General features: G+C 40.7%; 1 protein-coding gene across 36 annotated transcripts in view; it reads right to left on the bottom strand.

Annotated features, from left to right (window-relative positions):
• SVIL (supervillin) overlaps window positions 1–19,403 on the bottom strand; it is a 635,411-nt gene that overhangs the window by 287,234 nt on the left and 328,774 nt on the right. For 35 of the 36 annotated variants that reach the window (XM_085631809.1, XM_085631813.1, XM_085631820.1 and 32 more), the window contains 3 exons: window positions 16,990–17,024; window positions 7,850–7,911; window positions 417–556 (listed from right to left, as the gene is read on the bottom strand). The exons of the other annotated variant lie outside the window; for it this stretch is intronic. In XM_085631809.1, the coding sequence (XP_085487935.1) occupies window positions 417–556; window positions 7,850–7,911; window positions 16,990–17,024 (237 nt within the window). The remainder of the gene's footprint in view (window positions 1–416; window positions 557–7,849; window positions 7,912–16,989; window positions 17,025–19,403) is intronic. 36 annotated transcript variants of the gene reach the window in all.

The following is a 19,403-nucleotide window of genomic DNA, read 5'->3' as shown; positions in this document are numbered from 1 at the left end:
TTAGAAAAGAAACCACAATTCCTTTTAAGAAAATCTATTGTAAAAACTTAGGGACTAGGAGACCATATTGCTTAGGAAAGACCTCTGACAGAATTACCAAGGACCAGGAAAAGAATGAGAACTATGGAAGCAATACGAGAACTCCACCTGGAGGTAGAGTCTCTACAAATGTGAATGTGCTGCCAACCCCAGTTACAAGCAGTGCATGGCTTGCAAACCCAATGAGGCACTTAAAGACTCAGTAAGTGTTGGATTCTGGCTTTGTGATCTTTCAAGCACAGCTTCCTTCTCCATGAACTTTCAGAGCAGTAATCATGTTTTTATCAAAAGTGGTTACCTTGCAGCAATGCTAATGTAATAGAACAGTAAAGACAACCAAACCCTAGTTTTAGAGTGTGCACATTATTGGGACTTACGTGGCAGCAATGACCACTTCTTCATTTGTGACTGGCTGAGTGCGTGATCGGTCCTGTGCGCGCCGCAGTCTTCTCTCCACAGCTGTATTTCTTGAACGTGGCTTAGGAAAAATTTTCGAATCAAATGATTTTTCCATTTCCTATAAAACAGATGAAGGTAACAATTAAAAAGTAAAATGCAAACAAGTAAAATGTGATTTATTGCTGTATTCCACCATTTGCTATGATGGTGGTTTAATGCGATCATAAATACAACAAAGTAAGCTTCCCACAAAAAGGCAAATTCAGAAGCTTCCAGCTTTAGGATGGAAAGTATAGCTAACTGGAAACGTCTTCCGCAAGGTACACAGGCAACAGAATCTTTATTAATGCAATTGGAGCCTGAAAACTTAGGCTGTAATTAAACCCTTTCCTTTAAAGTATTGTGCCCATTCCTTGGTTCGCGGAAATTTATTTCTTGCTGTAAAGCGCTTCAATATTCTAGGTGAGTCATTTGAATGATCTTTTGTTTGACATGCAAGGTGATTTCATGCCACAAGTAAGTTTAAGGGTTCTTCGCACTACTAACTGCCAGTTGTGATCAATGGCGAAAGGACCTCCCAGATTTCTAAATTATCCAAGCTTGCAAATTCTCAAACAATTAAAGTACACTGAAACAGCCTCCAGAAGGCGGCTAAGGTGTGCCACGTTTTAGGTACCTAGAAGGGAAGCCATGTGCCCTTGTCTCGCTTTAGGAATAAATGGAAGAAATGGTAAGAATAAACCAGAAGCGGGAGTAAGGTTCATAAATCCTCTAAGAAAAATGTGCATACCTTCAGTAACGCTCTTTCTGGTAGAGACGATCTAACCACAGATAACTCACAGTTTGAATATTCCCCAGGTGTCAGGGAGGATCCGGAAACTTTTCAGCAGTACCTCTGTGCATCGCTACGTGGCATGGTGCCGACCTGTGCTTACGCCATTGTACTCCAGAAAGGACATGCAGGGCCTATAAAGGCACAACTCGTGCACCCCCAGATGCAGAGCCCCAAAAGCAAACTCTTGTGCCCAGCGTGTAGATTTTTAATGGATTAAAGCGAACCGCAGAACAGGGAGAATCGATTGAGAAATCTATGGCTAGTTCGAGACTCTAGCAGAAAGAGCATTACCAAAGGTAAGTAACTTGTCCTTATGAGAGAGAGACTTCTAGCTACAGATTCCTCATCTTTATAATAGCTACCAAAGCAGCACCTATTTGGAGGAAGGTTTGTGGATGGACTCTAACCAGAAAGTACTGAAGGATTCAGTGGGCAAAATGCTCCCCTCAGCTAACTGGATTGTTCAGGGAATAATGCTTCATGAATGTATGGAGTGAAGCACATTTAGCCATCTAGCAAATGTCCAGGACAGGTAATCTGTGTGCCAACGCAGTGGTAACAGCTTTGGCCCTGGCACATTGAGCATGCAGCCCTTCCGATGGCTGCTTTTTAGCTAGTGAGTTGCAGATCTTAATGCAGAGCATAGTCTAGCAGGAGATGGTGCTCTTCTGCACAGCCTTACCTTTCTTCACTTCACAGAACCCTACATAGCTGTTCATCAACTCTATATGCTTTCGTACATATATGAAGAGGCTCTCTTGAGCTCAGTGATAAAGTCTCTACTTCTTAGAGGTGTGAGGAAGAGCACAGAATGAAAGCACCTGTGATGTTTTGGCCCACGTGGAAGGCATCACAACTTTAGTAAAGCAGCATGCTTAGGCACGTAGAACAAGTTTGTCTGGGAAGAAGGTGGTGTATGGCACGGGGACACAAAAAGCTTTAAGCTCACTCACATGCCGAGCAGATGTGCTCGCTACAAGGAACACGTTCTTGAAGGTGATGAGCTGTAAGGAACAGCTGTGAAGCGGCTCAAATGGGAGTGCACATTAAAAAAGTGAGGCCAAGTTAAGGTCCCACTGTGGCATAACAAGAGGAAACCAATGTTTTAAGCCTTCCAAAAAGCACAACAGGAGACTTCAACATCTGGCGCTGATTCAACAGCCAAAAGCAAAAAAAATACCCTTTAACTGTTCCCAGAGCAAGGCCTTGCCAGGCTAAGGGCAGAAACAAACCTCAAGACTTCGAGTATCTGTCGAGCATCACACCAAGCCACACATCTGTCCCAACGACAGGCATATACAGTTTGTCAGGGGATGACTGGCTGCAAAGATCACATTAACCACCTCTGAGGAAGGTTGAAGGTGTTCAGCTGTAGCCGCTCAAAGTATGAAGGTGAAGATTGCAGAGACTCTGGTGCAGAACCCTAACCTTTTGCCGTGGCAGAAGTTCTTCATGGAGGTGCAACCTGAATGGAGGACAGATGTGAAAGCCCAGGAGTTATGGATACCTTCTCTGTATCCAAACCAGGACCACTAAGATTATTCAGGCCTGGTTGACCCCGATGTTCTTGAGAACTGTGGGTAAGAGTGGTATCGGCAGAAAGGAATTCAGAAGTCCATAGTTCTACTCATAGCAAAACGTTTTCAAGCAAGAGACTCCTTGGAAACACCAATGCTCAGAAGTGCGGACATTGCACTTCTCTGCAGTGGTAAACAGATCGAGCCAAGGCTCTCTGCACTGAAAAGACCTTGCCCCACCTGTGGCTGTAACTGCCATTGGTGATCTGCTAAGCACCAACAGCTGAGCTTGTCCACACTGGCATTCAATGATTCTGTCCGATGGTTTTCCACTAGGAAGATACATTGGTGGTCTAGCCATTTCCAGAGCCGCAGGGCCTCCTGGCACAAGTCCTGTGACCCACCAAGACTGTTTGTTGCAGTAACACATGCCGGTGGTGTTGTCCATAAGCACTTGTGCCAGCATTCCCATGAAGGATAGCAGGTAAACTTTCAATGCCAAGCAGATGGAGCCAAGCTCTAGAAGGTGGATTATGGAGCCGAGACCATTTGCCTCCGATCTCCACCTTTACTAGATGGCCACCCCAACCCAGAAGTGATGCAGTCACCACTGACAGCTCTGGGTGGAGAAGGACGAGGGGTCTGCCGCCGACCCAAATCGATGTTCAGCAAACCCTACAGCAGATCCTTTGCAGACTCCTCTGAAATCTGAATGCAGTCAGAGAGGTCCCCTTGATTTTGGGTTCACTGAGATTTCATGTCACACTACAGGGCCTGCATTTGCCACACGGCTTGCCCAACCAGCAGGAAGCCATCAGTCTCGGCAACCTCTGAGTCAACCTCTCTGATCCAGGACCAAGGCTGAAAGATAGGGATCATACCCTCCATGTCCTGGGCTCTTTCCATGGGGAAAGGCACGAAACTGTAGAGTGCAGTAGCCCTGCTGTTTTTTAATTGCTCAAAGCAGGCCCCTTTGAATGGAATGTCAATGAGGGAACGCCTGACTAACTGGTGGACTGTAGCCAAGTGTCACAGCAAATGGCAACACTGATTGTGAACTTGGCCATGTCATGACTGTTCTATACTGCCTGGAAAAGGATGGGTTAGAGGTCATAGGGACACCTGGGAAGACTTGAGCCACAGTCTGAAAAAGCATTAGAATAACTCCCCTGCAGGCAACTGGCATTCACAGCCAGGCTAGTGGATGAAAAGACTCACAAAACATCTCCACCCCTTTCAACTCCCTACTGAGAGGAGTAGTCTGAAATGTGCTGGAATTGGTCTTGCTCGCAGACGCCTCCACCACCAAGCTTTCAGGTGATGGGTGCAGAAATAAAAATGCAGGGTTGCCCAGGGAGGACGGCAGCATAATACAATCTGCCGATTGCCTATGTCTGCAAGATCCTTGTTAAACAATAGGAGCTGCTCAGTGGAGGTCTGCCCTGGCTGAAGAGTGTCTGTAAGCAAACTGGTCTTTACATTCATGGTGTGGAACTGGAGGTCAAAGAATGTGGCTGCCCTGCACATAACCATGGGGTAGGAAGCACTCTACTCACAGGCAGGGGTGTTGAGATGAGTGTTTCATGGAGAAGTCTCATGGCCACTCTCCTCATGCAGGTTGTCATATTAATTCCCCTTGTGGAAGGATTGGCCAATCTCATCACCACGGTGTAATAGTTCTCAATCCATCCCGAACAGTAAATGCAATGATTGCGGTTGTCGATGTGGAGGCAGATTAAAGCGGAGGAAATGGAGCCTAATAAAGGCAGCCAGCCAGGCTGGGACTTCAGTCAAGGCTGAACCGGCGCGGGCTCCATGTCAGAGGATAACTGGGACTTTTTCTTCAAAAGTCTTCATTGGAGTCGATAAGCTAGGAACTAGCAAAGACAGTGGCACTGGAGGTGGAGCCAGTGGATTCAGAGGCGGCCCCTTTATATGCTCAGAGGGTCCAGCTGGCATTGAGGGTAAACCTGCCAGCTGTCACACAGGTGGAGATCCTCTCGGCTCTGTGGGGCTCAAAGGGATGCCAGAAGGAGTGGGCGAAGATCCGAGTTGGAGCATGGCTGTGTGGAACTCTGATCTGCTTTGGTGTGGTGGACGGCCCGAAGCACTCTGAAGCGGAACCTACAACTTGATCAGGAACAACCAAAGGCGAATGACTTCGGGAGTGAGATCAAGATGTATGGGGCCACCCTTCACTTTCTGTGGTAGTGCGAGTGAGGGGGAAGTGCCGGAATCTCGTTTAGATGTGAGTTTTTAAAGATATTTTTTTTACTTAGCCGAAGATTTGGATCAAGAGGAAGACAGACCCCTGAAAGACACCATCGACTTCTGTATCTCAAACAAGGCTGGGACTGAACCTCCTACTTGGGCCAGTCTTGTGGCAGAGTCTTCCGGTGCTTTGCGAAGTAGAGTTTCACCTCTGTCAATGAACTTAAAGGCCATATGAGACAGTCACTGGAGGCTTTGGAGTCGTGGCTCTACCACAGGCAAATTTGGTGAGGATATAACAGACATAGGTTTGCAACAGTCCTTTCAGGGTTTAAAACGTGTTGTGTTGGGAGACTATGTCCCCTGCACACTGTAAAACAATATTTTGACCGCGGTAAGGGTCTCAAAGAGACCAGAGGTAGCTCTGGATCAAAGTCTGGAAGGAGCAAAAGAAAGGATCCAACATCAGCACGAAAGAGTGGAATTTTCATAGGCCCTGCACATCCTTTCTGGAGCAGAACAGAGTTCGTGCAGAGGTGCATGGCACCAACTACTGACGCATAAAAGTATTGTTGAAATGTTTTCTGATCCAGTCTGATGCCTAGGGAATATTCAAAAGATGAGTAATCTGCGGCTAGAAGTACCTATAAGAATTAATCATTAAAATCAGGGGGGGTGGCACTTCGATTTGCCTGGTGGGAATGCAGATGGGCTTGAAGACGTAATAAGCTATAAGCCAACGCAACTGCCCAAGTAAAAAATGCTGAGATATCAGAACAGCCTAGCTGCCAAATTCTAGGAGCCCTGTACCTGTGGCAAGTCACACTTTAAGGCCAGGTATGGTGTGCATGAACGATCTAAACCGGAAATAAAATTCCTCTTGGTATATGCTCTTAAAAAAATTGCCTAACTTATTTGTATGTTACAAAGCCTAGACAATTAATAGAGGTGATGCAAAATAGTAACCATACTACAAGGGAATCTAAAATGACCACACTGTAAAGACTCACTTTACAGTACATTTCCAGCTTCTCATTCACAAGTAAAGCAACTTTCATACATGCCCTTGGTTTCCCTCTGTACTCAATTACTCAAAAGCAACAGACCTAAATGTGCTTTAACCACACATTTTGCTCTCCTCCAGCTCAATGAAGTTGTTAGATTCAAATTTATTTTGAGCTACTAGGGACTTAAATTTAAATCTTCACTGTTTATAAAAAAGCAAAACTTATCTGATTGAGAAACAGAACTAGGACACTTGAGTTTTAGGAAGCCACGTGTATCTCCTTATCACATCATATTGTTACTTTCAATTTAGAAAAATGCATAGGGAATAAAGACTCCACCCAACCACACTTCTCTTTAAAAAAGGTTGCCAAAGGGGGGCACAGGTTCTTCTATGGATTAAGTGGAAGCCTGGATCTAGAATGAATTTCTGCAGGTAGGTTACTGGAGCATGTGCAGGCTTTTCTAAAAGAAGGGGAGTGCCATTTGCCTAGAGTGCCTGTAGACTCTAGGACAAATACCACTGCTACAATAACAAATTACAGCTGAACGCAGATTATTCGAGGTGGAATATGGGTTCTCGTCTTAAATCATGCCTATACAATTTACTATTTTACATTTGCTTTTGTTTAGACCCTAATTAGGTCCTGGCTTGTGTTTGGTCTTCTGGTTGATCAACTCACTACCATTGTCATTCCCAGATTAGGCTATTCAATCTGGCCTTTGTCTCAAGCAGCCAGGTTCAATTATATACAAGGCGCGCAAAAATTTAGTTAAAAAAGGTAATAAATAAAAGTTAAGTGAACAATCAATCTGCAGTGGGCTCAAGTGTGCCAGATTTAATCAAGAGGATGCAAAATACAGAAAAGGGCAAAAGCAGAGACCGGAGGAATCTCCGCAGTCTCACAAATATCACGTTGAACTTGACATCAGCAGAACTTTATAATTTGAACATTCAAATATTTTAGTGTGGATACATTGCTGCATTTGTTCAGTGTGATTTATTTATTTTTTTAAGCTTAATATTTCAGAAGCAGGTTGGGAAGAAATCTGAAAGGCCATTATTCAATTTAAGTTAATTAGTAGGAATTCAAATCAATTTCTATGTTCCAACAGCTGGTAACTGGAGAGGATATTCTGCAAAACGGAGGAATGAAGCAACTTCTTATCAAAGCTCATTTTCTTTCTTTTTTGAGGAACAAAGTTTGAAGTCAAAACATGGTAAAAAATTACAATTGGTAGGATTTAACAAGCTTAACTTGTTCCCATAGAATCAAAACCAAAGGAGGTGTGCACCATCATGACAAAGCAAAACATAAATGCTTTAATATTTAGATTTTACAACAGAACATGTTGTACATGATACTATAACGCTATCGTCTATTACAAAAATGCAGAGGCACTGAAAATGGGAGCCTTTTGTCGGTAAACTTCTGAAAAACTAATACTTTACAAGCTAAGAAAACATTGCCAAGTCTATGAAACTTATGTTGCGAGAATACAATTTGGCAAATGCACCTTTTACAGTGAAAATCTCCCAGCAAACCTAAATTTTAGGGGGGAGAATAGCCTCACAGATGTGTCGACAACTAAACGTCTAAAACTGTTTATTGCAAGAATTTGCACCCACAATTAACGCTTACAAATTCTGTAACCTAACTAAAGGGTGAAGTTTGTAATCTTCACAGAACAGGTAATACAGCACACAAGATTGTATTTGTTTACACAGAATGGCTATGTGATTAACCATTTATTGGAACTAGGTGCTACAGAAACGTTCTGTTACTTCCAAGCTGTTCAACATATCACATCTAGCTTTTACAAAAAAGGGACTAAATGTTACCCTGAAAAGCAGCCTTTTTGCCGCAACACTCAGTTTTGCCCGGTCATCCACCTTCCCTTCATCTGCAAACAAAAAATCAAAGGATGCATATGAAATTAGGTTTACAGAATGCATACAATAAATACTTATGGAAGGGAAATTGTTTATACACAGATTCTGAATACAAATGATTAAACTCAAATGGCAGTTAATTGCAGTTTTGAGGAGGTTTGATTTCTGGTGGAGGTCTGGGTGTACAGGTCAGTGGGGGTGCAAGCAGCCTGCGGCAGGTACATGCAAGAGCATTATAATAAAAGAGCAAACCCATACTCAGAGCGGAAAATAGGATAAAGTTTGATCAATTATTTGTAGAGACATTTAAATTACTGTCAACCACCCTAGGCATAAAAACACTGTAGGGCTAGAGCATCAAGAGCGAGAAGTCTAATGACAAGTTTTGTCTGTGTGGCTCTCATCTCTTCCCATTTGAAGAATGGAGTGCAAAGCCTTCGTTAAACATGGAGGGACAAGGATGACATCGTAAGTAAGAAGCCAGTGCTTACAAGAGGCCATGCGAATAGAGCCCTTAAAGTGGACCCTAATTAACCATACGGCTTCATGAGAAAAAGGACACATTTGCCTCCTGCCCAGGGGAATACTGATGCGGTACATTAATCTACTCAACTTGCCAAAGACCGGTTTGGAAATGGAGGGTGAAAACTGATTCAATAAGCTGCCAAACATTGGAAATGTTTGAGCTCTGCAAGGCCTCAATGTTTTCCAAAACTCTTGAAATGGCACAGGTGCAGTATTGATGGTCTTCACTGACTCCTGGTTTCAAACTAATGCAGGGGCTGCATAACAAGAAACTGTAGGATTCATCTGTACCTGTATTAGTTAGAAATGCTGTACCCTCTGACCTAAGTCCCAAAAGAAATTTGTAAATGATTCAAAATATCACAGGAATAGTGTCCATTTCAAGAACAAGCCAGGTGCTCAAAACAACCCTGAAGCTGCAGGTCTTTACCCATTCAGAAGTCTCCTGTAGCATATGAAAAGCTCATTGCAGAGGGAGTGTCACCCAAAGACAAATGATCAATAATTTAAAATGAAGAGCAGAAATAAATAGAACCAAACTGCTGAATAACCCTAGACTGCAAAAAAATGCATCTGTTGGTAGTCTCATTCACATGACTTCCGAAAAAGCACACATTCAATATTGGTATACACATACCCCCATCAACAAATCAGCTTCCCCATGCCTTTCCCGTTACACCTTTAAACAACTGTTGAATCAATCATGCACTGCCTAACAAACCAAAAAGTGATATGAAACAATCTTATAGTTAAGTTCACCCAGTGGTATAGCAGTTAATATTTCAGTCTCCTTATTGAGTTATAAGTACCTCGGTAGCTCAAAGTCCTGCACCTTGGTGTGATTCTGCGATCTCATTTTACCCATACTCAGATTCTCAAAAATAATGAATTTTGTTAAACTTTGAAAATACTGCTACCCCAACAGGTCAATTGTGCAAACCCGTTGTTGAGGTAGAAACTTAATGACTTTCAACAAGTTCCTTTCATGAATTCATCAGGCTCCTCTCGAATAGCACTCCAAAGAGTTACTGACAGATTTAGACTAGCAAATTTCTGTTGATACTACCAACTATGGTTCCTTATTAACACATACTGGAGGAATGGACACAGGAAATCATAGCTATCCAGGAAAGGAGAGTCAACAAATTAAGCATTTGCTTATGCAATCACGAAACGTAAATCCACTGACGCGAGGCGTTTCAAATCTATGCAAGATAAAGTAGCTATTGAAAAATCATCCTCAGATTTAAATCTATCGAAATGCTGACACATCTAGCATAGGGACTAACCCAGCCACCGCCATGCACAACAAGTGGGTAGTCTCCTAGAGAGCAATCCGTTTGCAGTATAAAGAAGATTTAAAAATTCAGACTCACCAAGGTGAAGCAAACCCTAGATTCAATACCTATAGGTACACTGTGCCCACCCATTCCAAAAGAGATCGGTTTAAAACCAGCTGTTAAGTTATCATTTAACTCTAGCTCTGAGCAGTGATCTTTGCATTTTTCACAGAATGGCAAATGTGATCTGAGCAGGCATAGCGTTAGAAGATGTCACAATCAGTGGAAGCAATGATCTGATGTCTAACGGAAACAAAAATAATCAAGAGCAACTTGTTTGTTCTACTCAATACTAATACCCCAAACTGTGTCCTGAGGCTATGTGGAAAAAAAAAAGCACACTAAGAATGTGTATTAAACATACCAACTCAGTGGTTTATAGAAGAGGTGAGTTTAGTTTTTTTCTAAATAAATGCCAGAAAATGTAGTTTCTTCTGGAGGGGGAACCTAGCTGCAAGGTGCACTCTTCAGAGCTTGACCTATGAATCATGGGAACAGCAAGCATATTCTGTGAAGAAGATCACAAGCACCACATGGGACTATAGTTATGCAGTTCATGACTACTATAGAGTGGGCCCTTACCCTATCATTTGCCCTTTTGAAGTTTCATTATTTATTTTAATTAAAAAATGGAAAACCAGTATTTCAAGCTGTGTCTTTACCTTGCCACTTTGATTCAGGTGTCAGGTTTTCACTTTGAGTCAAGTCTCAGACTCACTTCCATTACTCTTTCCAGTCTTGAGGTTTGTAGAATTTGTGCTGTCAACTCTATACAAGTGGGGAAGGTTCCTTTGCTTACCATCTGCCCCTACCGCGACCCCTCCAAAAACGTATAGCTGCTGTTGGTTGCCTATTGAAGAGCAATAACCTTTCCCAAAGTCCATGTGGCATTGTAGAGGGACTAACGTGGTACAACAACCTGCTCTGTTTGCCATTTGTTGGCTTTGTCAGAAAATGAAGGGCTGTTATCAAGAACAAAGCCCAGCTTCATAGTGTTTTTCGCTCATTCAGATATTAAGCTCTGTTCTGATCATAATTTATGAAGTTGAATTTTTCTATAGGTGTCTCATTTAGAAGATGCAACATTTCAAGAGACAGCTGGTCCTCTAGTATCGCACTAAGGGAGTTTGATATATGACTGGATGTATTGGTAATTTTGTGAATATTGTCTCATATCAAATAGGGAGTTTGTCTCCTAAGTTATAGTCCTAAATTGCAAATGTAATCACCATATCTGTGGCCAGAACATAGTTTTGCTATGAATTTTCATGGACCTCCGCCTTCACTAAGATCTGTTGCAGTTTTCACCCTAGTGGAATAGAACAATCCTTTTTTTTTAAAGTTCTGTTGGCTGTTTTGACCATTATTGAATTTGGACAAATGACAGGAGTCTTTGGTTTTTCACTTCAGATGTCTTATGATAGCTTATAATTTCACTAATCTGTTTAGTTTCCAAGGGCTTTGTCCAAGTCTGCTGCTGATTTCCATCTAGCTCCATTTTCTTTAGACTTCAGGCTCCTCTTTAGTAAATTGGTCTCTCGGCGAACGGCACTTTTTTCTTAAGTAGTTTGATACTTTGGCCTGGACCATCGGTCGGCATAGTGTACAGTTGTTTCAATTATACATGTCCTGCAGTATTGTAAAACAGTATTGGGTACTTTCCCTTTCCACTTTGGAATTGTGGTTCTTTTGTTTCAGTCTGCGCTGTTCAAACCAGTCATGCCTCATCAGGACATTTCTGCATCATCTCAAACTCTCAACATCCAATCTCTGGGCCTACCCACAGAGGTCACTTTGTTTACCCTATCCCTGTTACTAACCACATATATTGTTAGTTAGGACAGTTCTAAGGATAATTTTCCATTCTTTTTCTTTTTTGTAAATCCCTTATGGCCAATCATTGAACAGTCCCAAGACAGTCTCTCAATCGCTTCCCTTCTGATGGTATCAATAACCACAGATATCAGGACTTAGGGTATGTCCAAGGATAATTCAATTGGACAAAAGTGCTCCCATTCTTTTGTAAATACCTTATAGTCAATCATTCAATTGTTCTGAGGCAGTCTCAGTAGGTTCCTTTGCTTGCCCCCACTCGGCTGAAATGTAATCAGTCAACACCGGTATCTATCCCCCCCTCAGCCTGAGCTTAAAACCTTTAGATCTCAGGGGGAACCTTTGTTTTCATGATTGACCATAGCTGGTCCCGTTGCCTCAGACAGTGCCAGCGACAAACGTTCCCCCTAGGCAGACCAGTATGCACCGCAGTGTATTGTGAAACTGTGCCCTGTAGGCACTGCATGCTCAGAGACTAGCCTTCTGGTTTACAGGCAGGTAGAGGATGACTGGCAGATTTCTTGTTTCCTGAGATGGCCCTTCTGTTAACCCAAAAGTCACGCATTGCTGGAGTGGTGTTCCAAGCACAACGCATATCCAGCAATGCATGGGAAGGCCTATCCTCATTGTAATGCGTCACTCCTTACGCCTGCTCCAAGCAGTGGCGTCCTAGAAGTGGCACAGTAAAATCTTGTAGATTTCACGGCATCACTTCTATGAGGCTTTTTTAAGAGGGAACAAACCGAACTCCAGTATAATGTGAGATGGCTTTACAACGTAACGCATATCCCTAGATAGGTCACGTCAAAAATAGACCACTATTTTGTGACAACAGCGGTGCAAAAATGACACAAGGAGCTTGTAAATCTGCCCCGATCTATGCTGAAAATAAAAAAACAGGAGAGGAAATGCCCTGCCAAATGGGCAGAGTAAGGGACTAAGTCCAAGAGTGGAGCAAAGCAATACATTAAAATAAATGGAGGACTTAGCCAACTAAAAGTGATAGGATAGGGAGTAGCAAGAATTTTACGGAACATGTAATTAGCCCAAAAGACCCTTGGTATATCATGGGAGACAGTCCGGGTGGCAAATAATAAAGCTGTGCTGTCACCCAGGTGTGTAATACAATGGACACTGACTTTTACAGCTGCAGGGAATGGCTACTGTTAAATCTTGCCCAGAAACCTTGTGTGACTAGTCTGTGATAAAATTCAATCCAAATAAATGTTAAAATGTGAAACCACAAAGATATACTGTAAAGCAAGACATTTAAGAGACATCAAGAGGTTCCAAGACCCTAGGACTGGCTGGCAAGCAGAGTTTCATAAGAGGTAAGAAAAGAGCCAGTGGTGGCCTGGTCCCTCTAGAGGTAGCGTAGACCAGAGTAGCATCTTTGCACACCAGAAGATTATGATTAAGAAGAGTGGAGTAAAATCTGAATAGGATTTGGGAACCTTACCAATAGAATTCACAAGATGGCAGGTCTGCTGTTGGTGGTGGAATGCATCCTAATGATGCATCTACACTTATACCCAACCTGAAGCACCATTTGCATTTTAGAACACATACCAACCAGTTCTTGCTATCACAGCCCAACTTGTCCAGATCATTAAGGAAAAAGAAGAAAAAAAAATAGTTTCCAATCCATTTATTCAAGGCTGAGCTAAACCGGTAAGGGAAGATCTTGGAAGCAGGTGCTCAAGAGCAAACCTATGAATTTCACTGCATGGTTTCTTTAAAGAGACATCTATGTCACTGCAATTTGTCTGTTTTGAAGATGGCTAAAAGAATTTGTAGACAAGACTTATACAAATACTCTTTCAACCAAACATAAGTAACCCTACATTATTACCAAAATTCCAAGACTGTCAGTCTTAACCTCTCTCGCCAACAACACTTTAGGTTGCAGAAACAGATCAGTCCTAGTTTTCCTACTAAAGGAGTCCAATCAAGGAGTTACTCTATGATCAGTATTTACTCAAATCCAATACTGACTAAAAACAAACAGAAAAGTAGCAACAATAAACATAACATACTCAGATGATGCAATCCCTTTTCTATGTATTTATTGTTGGTCAAAAGGAAGTTGTGGTGGGTTGCTGACCGGGTGGTACATGGTGCTGGTACTCAGGGCCGTGAAATTCCTCTGGCTGAAGCGTAAAGACAACCTGTCTTCATGTTTCTTGGTTAGCTGGACAAGCCGGTTCAACCCACTGCACCACAATCCCTTTAGACACCAACTTGGAGTATAACAGTATGGTTGTGGGAAAGAGGACAAAATAGAAATCCATATGTATAACGTTGCGAATGGTATACATAATTCATTAACGTAAAGCCTTTAATGTTAAGATGAGTACTCCAAGAAATACAGTGAGCAATGTAAGCTCAGCTTTAGTTACTGCTTGCATTAGTAGCAGTGGTTCACATCTAAAACGTGTACAAGTTTGCAAAATGTAAATATTTGTGGCAATTTACAATGATCTCAAAATACGCTTATTGGATGCAAGCTCATGCGAACAAGGAGTCCAAAAAGATTTGCAATTTGAATTTGAATGGGTAAAAGCTGCAACAGTTTTCTAAATTATCCTTCATTTACTTTCAAACTAACAGGTTTGAAAAATATTTGCAACTTGGTGGGGGAAAAAGGTAGTTCGAGATTTCTCCTCATCTATAGTGGCCTTTTAAGGACAACTTGAAACTATTTTTCTAGATCAGATTTTACAATGGGATTAGGAGTCCTATATGCCAGTAAAATAACTAGGTATTCAAATTATTTATGAAGAATGTACTTTAGAAATCAATTCTTAACTATTATTGTATTTTACAGTTCAGGTGCTGGTCTTTGAAATACCAATGTTGAATGTTTTAATTATATTATATAGTGGGCCTTCCAACCTTTTGGCTAATGGGACATTACGATCAGCTTGTGGTAAAATATTTGGAATATGAAATGTGTCTGATAAAGTCTCCCAAAAATACATTTCATCTTAATTTTATCTTTTAAAAATAAAAACTTAACATCCTGTAATTAACATAGATACAAATGAATCCGTGTAAAAACCAATATGTGGCCCATTATTTTAAGTCACAAAAAAGTCCATGCACATTTATGAACTTGCACTGGTGCGGTTTAAAATGTTCTGGACTTCACACAAGTTTGCATAAGTAGGTCTGGAAACCAACTACAACTGCAGGTTCTTAGGTCTACTCCTAGCACACCTTTGTGAATTTTCTTTTCACATGAGCACATGTATATATAGTCAGGTGGAAGTCTGCCGAACAAGAGCAAATTCACTTAGTAAGGCTTTTAGTTTTTTCCCTCTACCATAGAGGAACGTCCTTCCCACCATGGAAAAAGATTTACTTATTCCCATGTCAGCAGTACATTATTCACCTTTTACAGGGTGAGAAGGGGGATGGAGAGAAGTTGAGAAGAAACAAACAGGTAAGTTTGAGTGTGCACAAACTCACAGGCCGTTCCAGAGTGAAATACCAACTTATGAGAACAAGCCAAACTTAAATTAATTTCCATTGGTGCCTTAATTCACCCCACGATATCAAGTGAATACAACTATTACCAATAAGCACACATTTCCAGCCTATTTCATCACTTAAATGAGCAAATCAATTTTTTCAGTGGAGAGCAACATTTTTGTTGAGCAAATTTTAAGTCACAACAAAAGTTACACAAATCCAATATTAGACCATACAATACTGATCACTACTTTTAAGCGTTTGAAGGTAGAAGTATTTTTAAAAACACTTCAGAGGCGCGGATTACAACAAGCAGAGAACGTAATGCAAACACAGACAAATCAATCCTATGTATATACAGAACTGTAAAATTATGCCATCAGCAAACAAAAAAAACAACAAAAAAAAGGACTGTCAGGAGTATCATTCTTCCCAATCTTCTTGTCTACATTGATACATTTTTACCATAAACAGGATTATAGATACACAGATTGTGGAATAAGTGTCCACCTTTCGATTTCTGCTATTGTTCAGCTTTAGAAATCTCAATAAATATACAGCATTATCACCCCCACAGAAAAAAGCAATTTGACCACAATTAAGTCACTAACTAGGCCTGGCATTTGTGGTTATAGACAAAGTTAGAAGCATAGATCGCCCATAACATTTTAGTTGACAAGACTTTACTGAGTTGATCTAGTTGTAAAATGTAAACAGCAAGTCACTGATGTAGAGAGTAGTATCTGCTCAGAATTAGGGAAAAAGGGAACTCTGGCACACTGAGATGAAGTGATCTGCCTAACAATTAACAGTGTGGTCAAGTGTAGAACGTCAGACCATGGGCAATCTCCTTGATCCTCAACCTAGGCACCAGGTCACAAGCTAAATCTGAGATTTAGACTGACAATTTGTGAAATTAAGCGATTGCTTAAAAGTAAATTTGCCAGAGCAATTCACAAGACACTTCAGCAGAAACTAAAGAAAGCACAAGGACGTATCCTAAACTCTGCTACATTCAGACGTCCTGCAAAATGAAAGTGTTGGTTGAGTCAGAGCCCTACTGCCATCAGTAAGCTGGCCAAAGGAGCCCATTCATAAACAAAGCTTCTTCGAATACAAACTGAGAATTTTTAAAGATTTGAGACAAAGTCCCAATACGTCTAATTTGTCCATTAGCATAAGAGCAGAAAGATGTAGGACCAAATCCTTTCTGTAAACACCCATAACCCAGTCTGCACCCTGGCATAATCAAAGAGGCTATTACTAAAGCTCTGATATATGGAGAATGCCGTAATTTGGAACCGACCTGCATGACACAAAGTCCCAAGCGGATTTGTACGATGGTCTTATTTTTTATTTTTCTTAAAAGCAAGTAGATTACTGAAACATTTATTCTCTTTGGCAAGTAGATATTAGATAAAATCTGTATGGAAAGGAAAAATAGCTGGTGACAGCATACTAAAAAGTTGTGAAATTTTAAGACACCACACTTATTTCAAGATGGCAATCTCTGGAGAAGAAAGAAAAGCAGGTATACAAAATATACCTGGCTTTCCACAATTGTTGATTGACAGATTTCTTTGCAGGATTTTTCATAATTGAGTTTTACAAACTTCTAAGATATTTAATTAAAGGTTGCATATGGGGACAGCTCTTAAGGAGTTTGGTAGCCAATACTAAACAATCTAGGAGGTTGAATTTGCACTCAACATACGAGTGGAGGCCAAGGAAATATTTCATCTTTAGATGTAATATTCTAGAAGCTAGTACACATTCTACATCTGTCATACTGGAACACATGCAATTTTCTCACATTTCCAAGGTTTACTCAAATCAGTGTTTAAGGAGTTAAAACCCAATCACAGACCGTTTGACTAAAAAGGGGTGTGAGGTGCAACAGAGGGAAGAGACACTTGCCTTCAACAGGTGGCACTTCTGGACTCACAGAGGACCTAATGGAATGTCAACAAATGAAATGAAAACACAAATTAGACAACAACTAAAAGAAATAAAGGCAGGTTTAAATATCTATTTGTCTGATAAATGACAGTGGGAAACAAAAATAAAATAATGCTCAACATTTGATGGCCATTTTAAAAAACATTCATCAGGGACTTCAACTGTCACAAGATGAATGAATGAGTAACCATCAAATACAGCTGGGACAGCAAGCCTTAAAGAATGGGCATTGTACACAATAAATCACATACATCTACCACAAGATGATCAAAACATTTAATTCAGTTTCAATTTTACACTACCAAAATTTTAAAACCAATAGAAAAAGTTACTTACCCTATAATGTTGGTTTGTATCAAGACAGGTATTCTCCATTGACAATTTATTTCCTGACTTTGAGTGAAAAGATCCAGGAACCACTTGAATCAGTCTTAATCCACAAACCCAAGAGATCAGGCAACTTTAGGGAACTAGTCTGGCTGTCAAAATTACAAATGTCAAAACCTTGATGTGCCATTATTTAGCAGACTAAGTTTGTGTTATGATATATGAATAAAGGGAATTCATAAAACAGATTAGTACCCTCTTGGGCTCAAACCTAAGAATTTCAAGAAACACTACTTTGCAAGGACACTATGAGTGTCCTTTAAGATAAAATCAAGGGTTTATGCAGAGGAAAAAATGTCTAAAGATTTGGATGAAAACAACCTGAAACACGCTTAAGTCTCACAGGAACGGAACATGAACCTCACGTATTCCCATTATCAAAGCAATGTTCAAAATTTTGAATACTATTAGACAGGCTTGGACACAGTGGAAATTTTGAGTCACAAACTGAGCTCTTTAATCCACAATGTAAATTAATTTTACTAAGAGTCACTGGATCTTAAAGGGGTGATGTCACTTCCACAGTAAAAACATCCAGAAGGGTAAAATGAAGTAGATTTGTTCTATAGTGCTGCAGAAATTGATGACATCACCATCCAGTGTTCAGGAAAGAAACCTATACTCCTATCAAGGTAGATAAGGGAAACCCTCAAACGGTTCCTCTTGAAAAAGTGTCTGATGTAGAGCTATCTGTTAGGACTTGCACATTGCATCCATTAGCATCCATTTGCTCCGTTACAACCAGGTTCTGAGGGAGGGGCTTGGAAGAACTCCAGGAAAGCACTAAACACTTTGTCATAACACCCTCACCCCATCACTATGCAATCAAAAAATGTGCCCATCAGCCATAATAAGTTGGACCCAAAGCACCTAACATGCTTGTACAGCCACCACGTAGTCCGGTGCTTAGAATACAATTTTACTATGTGGAGTATGACTTGGAAGAGACCAGGTATGTGACTTACCAAGAAGAAAAACCTCTTCCCAAGCTCTAAGATGACTCTATACAAAGTTGTGTTGCTCGTGTCAATAACGAGGCAAAGGGATGTAGGACACTTGGATTTTAAAAAACGCATTCAAACCCTAATTGCTTACATGCCATAGGCATGTAAGTGTGAAATGTGGATTGTAACAGATGCACCAATAAGACACCATCCAAGCTACAGGCTTCAACATATACATGGCGTAGGATGGCTAAGTAAAACAAGCCTAATACAGACCCTCTGCTTCTTGTTGTGCTACCGGAAAAGATCTAAACAAGAATTTGTGGTACAAGGAGTCATGAATAGTGGTTTTATGATATTTGCAATGGTTCAAGTCTCAAAGAGCTAATGCGGTCACAAAAGAAAAAAGGGATAAAGTTTACCAATTATTACCCAATCAGATTTCGTTCATCATCATAGTCATACTTGGTGAAATACTGACAGGGATTACCTTTAACGGAAATTCTCACAAGTTCCATCCTGGTTTCAGTTAACATGCAAATTATTTTTGCAGCATAGAACAAACAAATATTTCTGCATGGACCAAACTTTCTATATTTAAACTTATGACTTATACTTGATGAAGCAGTCTGACCCTTTGAATTGGGATCAATTGGAAAAATTAAGCAGAAATTGGTTTATTAATGGTCATGAATAGCAGTCAAAATCCAGGGGGGGGGGTGAAACCACATCTATGAATGTTTAATGCTACTTAATCCTTATAAATACTCTTTAAAGAAGAAATAAAAATTTGCAGTACCACACCATTTGCTCGGTGGCATCATTGTGTAGAGAAGCACTGACGGAGAGAAAAACATGCCAATATTTGATTGAATGTGCAAACTGAAAACCTAGGAAATGGATTCCTAAAAATAATTGCATTCCATAGATTCCACCTAATCCTAACTTAAGACTTGAAAACTGAACTGAAGTGGAAAGTAACTTTGACAAATATCTGGATCCTTGCGGCCAATATTATGTGTATAATAAATGCCTCCCTTT

Source organism: Triturus cristatus, chromosome 10 (genome assembly GCF_964204655.1).
Source record: "Triturus cristatus chromosome 10, aTriCri1.1, whole genome shotgun sequence".
Lineage (NCBI taxonomy): Eukaryota > Metazoa > Chordata > Amphibia > Caudata > Salamandridae > Triturus > Triturus cristatus.
Note: the sequence above shows the minus strand (reverse complement) of the source record. Positions and strands in the feature narration are given on the sequence as shown.